The sequence below is a fragment of the Papilio polytes genome, unplaced genomic scaffold (genome assembly GCF_000836215.1).
Source record: "Papilio polytes unplaced genomic scaffold, Ppol_1.0 DF822289.1, whole genome shotgun sequence".
Classification (NCBI taxonomy): domain Eukaryota; kingdom Metazoa; phylum Arthropoda; class Insecta; order Lepidoptera; family Papilionidae; genus Papilio; species Papilio polytes.
The window spans coordinates 2377153-2380885 of record NW_013526915.1 but is presented as its reverse complement, the minus strand read 5'-3'; the positions used below and the strand labels follow the sequence as shown (position 1 = coordinate 2380885).

At 37.5% G+C, this 3733-nt stretch overlaps 1 protein-coding gene across 1 annotated transcript in view; it reads right to left on the bottom strand.

Moving 5' to 3' along the window:
* Nucleotides 1-386: 386 nt before the first annotated feature.
* The window catches only part of LOC106106190 (ankyrin repeat domain-containing protein 17-like), a 9269-nt gene continuing 5922 nt past the window's right edge, over nucleotides 387-3733 (bottom strand). The window contains exons 6-10 of the mRNA XM_013286737.1: nucleotides 3435-3567; nucleotides 2609-2709; nucleotides 1983-2199; nucleotides 1109-1255; nucleotides 387-568 (exon numbers count right to left, since the gene is read on the bottom strand). Coding sequence (XP_013142191.1) covers nucleotides 416-568; nucleotides 1109-1255; nucleotides 1983-2199; nucleotides 2609-2709; nucleotides 3435-3567 — 751 coding nt within the window. The 3' untranslated portion in view covers nucleotides 387-415. The remainder of the gene's footprint in view (nucleotides 569-1108; nucleotides 1256-1982; nucleotides 2200-2608; nucleotides 2710-3434; nucleotides 3568-3733) is intronic.

Genomic DNA, 3733 nt, shown 5'->3' with positions numbered 1-3733 from the left:
TTTGTTCCTCCAGACTATCCTCTAATATGCCAAATTCGAGATCCCTTTAGCAAATTTTTTCCCATTAAAATTTTCGCATTCATAACATGAGTGTGGAGTAAGACATTTTTTCTTAATATCAGTACAGTCAGCTGCATATACATTTAAAACATTAGAAAGTTGGATAGGTCTATGGATTCCAAAATATGTATAGAGTTATCCATCTGTATATTGTCGACATTAAAATTATGCTATTAACGAAAGTTCATGCATATTTTTATTCATGACACTGTACATAAAATGACAAATAGGCAAAACTAACGGAATAAACATATAAGATGGATTTCTTAGAGGTTAGAAACATGGGCGTTTGAAATCAAGATGTTGGTTATAGAGCGAAGGGGACGAAATTGACAAGATAGTTAGAAATTAAAAGTTAAAATAAATTGTATACCTTATCTGGTTGTTTCTTATTAGGGGGTGCAGGGGGCGCGGCCGGCGGGGGTGCAGTCTTGTCCTCCTTCTTTTTCTTCTTGGTTTTAGTGGTGGGCGCGGGCGGCGCCTTCACGTCCGATGAAGAACAGGAACCCTATGCGGAGAGTCATAATTGCATTACATTGTCCTAATAATCTGTTAAAATATATTAACTCTACTCCCTTCGAAAATCAGGGGATAACCCCAAAGATTGTGTATTTTAAACTATGGCATTATATAAAATTCAGCTTAAAGGCCTAATCTTCCATAAGGAATAATGTACAGCTGCATAAATATGTATGCATTTAAAAAATTACAAACTTGTATACGACTTCACTTTAACAAAAAGGAGCATGTGGTCGAGACTTCGAAAATGAAAAGTTTCTAAATTTTTGTAAATCTAACTAATATTATAAATGCCAAAGGTGGATGGATGGATGCGTGTTAGAGTTTGTAGCCTAAACTCCATGAAATTTGGCATAGATTTAGAACATAGTCTGGAAGAACACATAGGCTACACATTTTTTTTTTTAAATTCCACTCGGACGGAGTACCTGGCGAAAGCTAGTGTATACATATTTTTACAGCTGACTGTACACATCCCTAGCTGTTATAGCTAAAGTAAAGAACAAGTCGAATTGTTTTGTTTTTTTACCTGCGAGTTGGCGTCGATGCCGGAGTCGCCCTCCTCCTTGGCGACGGGCTCGTCGTCCGGCTCGCCGCCCTCCGAGCACTCGCCCAGCGCCTTCTCGCAGTACAACGAGTTCTTGTCGTTCTCCTCCTGCAGCTTCCGTCTTTCCTCCTGTATAGTTAATTTAAACTTTACGATCATAGTATCATAGTATCACTGTATTGTAAAAAAATTTAAACTAGATTTCACTAGTACTGAGTCAAAAGATATTAAATATCATTTACTATCTATATGTATTTTTTTAGAAAACGACTCTGTCGTAGTTTGTTCTCAAATCGAATATTGTTTGTACAATTAGTATCAAGTATAGTAGAATTTGAATCGAATCATAAAGTAACTACTTCATTAACTTTACACTGTTTTATTTAAAAAAAAAATACAAGGATCCTACGGCAGTTGGTAATTTTGTGAGCTAATAATGTCATCTTGGAAGCGTCATATTTTAACAAATGAAGGAGTGGCAACCGCACGGGTAAAAAATAAAATAACATATAACTTGGTTTTCTTTTCAACATTGCGATGGTTATTGGTAACACTAAAAACTAGCAGGCGCTGCCCTCTGTCAAAAAACGGACATAAGATCCTTGTAATTTAATATCAGGGGTGGCAAACCACTGGCAATCGTGCTTCAAATGGCATATTTTGAACACGTTGAAAATCATTAAAAAATTACGAAAAAAGAGGGTTCACTATGGAATTGACGTAATAATCGCAGTCAAAATTATTCGATGGCACATCTAAGACGGTATTAAAAATTTCTTTAAAAAAGTGTTCGCCACCCCTGTTATATATAGTATTAGTAGTAAAGATAATGTGAAAATGTTCTTACAGTTGTTACCTTTTTCTCAATCTTCTTCTTCTTCTTGCGCTCGCGGCGGCGCGCGGCGGCGAGGCGGCGCGTCTCCTCGCGGCAGCGCTCGGCGTCCAGCTCCTCCAGCAGGATGGTGGCGTTCTGGTTGGCGCGCGCCGCCTGCGTCTCCTTCGCCGCGCGGATCACGCGCACGCACTCCTGGCACTTCTCCAGCACCTCCTTGTCGGAGATCGTGCAGATGTACCTAACACAACACTTACGGTTAAAACAAAAAACAATGCTATGAAACATTCAAACATGGGTATGTCGCTGGCTTTTTCATAACCTATGTTATGTCTGATTGAAGACACATCAAAAATTTATATTTCTAGTAAAGTAAATACAAAAAAATATATTTATACTAGCTTTCGCCCGCGACTCCGTCCGTATGGGATTAAAAAAAAAAACAAAAGTGAGTAGTCTGTGTTAATATCATCGTGACCAGATCAGCAGTTTAGGCTGCAAACTTTAACAAACATCCATCCATCTAAACTTCCAAATTTTTAATATCAGTAAGATTTTAACAATAAAGATAAAAAACACCAAATCAAAATGAAGACTGCAATATTGCAACTTTTAAGATAGCTAGAGTCTACGTAGGATAAATAATTTACCTGGTCATTTCCTGGTCGGAGGGGAACTGAGTGACGACTCCTACCATCCACTTGACTACTTTGGTGTGGCCCTTACGGAAAGCGGCCATCAGGCACGACACCTACACATATTAAAAAAATAAGACAAATAATTCAAACTACCGTCAGTTTTTTTATCAGAGCGAGTAAAATTACACTTTGAGTGCTGTCGGCCTTTTGAAGTTTTTAAAGAGTTATGTACCCAGATGTGTCACTATCGTTAAAACGTAAACAAATATTGTTTTTGTATACTTAAGAAGTTATCGTGTAACCAAATAATTGCAAAACATATTTTATTATTAATAGCAAATTAAAAATGATAAAACTAGTCATAGGTGTTTTTCATCACGTTCATGCATTCACTAAAATGTTTATAAAAGCTAGTGTTTTTGGTAATTTTTTATATTAATTCTAGCGTCTAATAGAGTTGAAAGTTACGAAATAAACCGGTATCATAGGTGCACTGCTCAGCAAAAGCTAACCAACATTATGTTAAAATTTGACATTTGTGGTTGATTTACTTGCTCTGATTAAATAATATAGTTTAGATGAAGTTTTGCAAAGCTAGATAAAACTACATAATGTTTCATATGTATGTATGTATGTATGTATGTATGTATTATAATTATTATTGTTATGATAAAAGGGGCAAACGAGTGGCGTGAACACCAAGGTGGTCAACGACGCCCATGGACATCCGCAACACCAGAGGAACTACAGATTCGTTTCCGGCCTTTGAGGAAATGATAGGCTCGCTTCTTGAAGGACCCTAAGTCGTATTGGATGTATGTTTGTATGTATGGTTTACCTTTCTATTGTCCTGTGAGTCGATGTCCGCGCCGGCGGCGTACAGCATCTCCACGACGGCGAGGTGTCCGCCGTTGGCCGCCAGCCACAGCGGGGAGTTACCCTTCTTGTTCTTCACCTCCACTGCCGCGCGTCTGACAGTAACATATTTCAACATTTTGTATATTTTCACACAAATAACATATAAAATCACTATATTTATACTAGTACAGTGGTCGACTAACTTATAACCCAAAGAGCCAAATATGAACTTTACACCAAGTAAAATTATAAAAAAATATTATAGGAACCTACAAATTC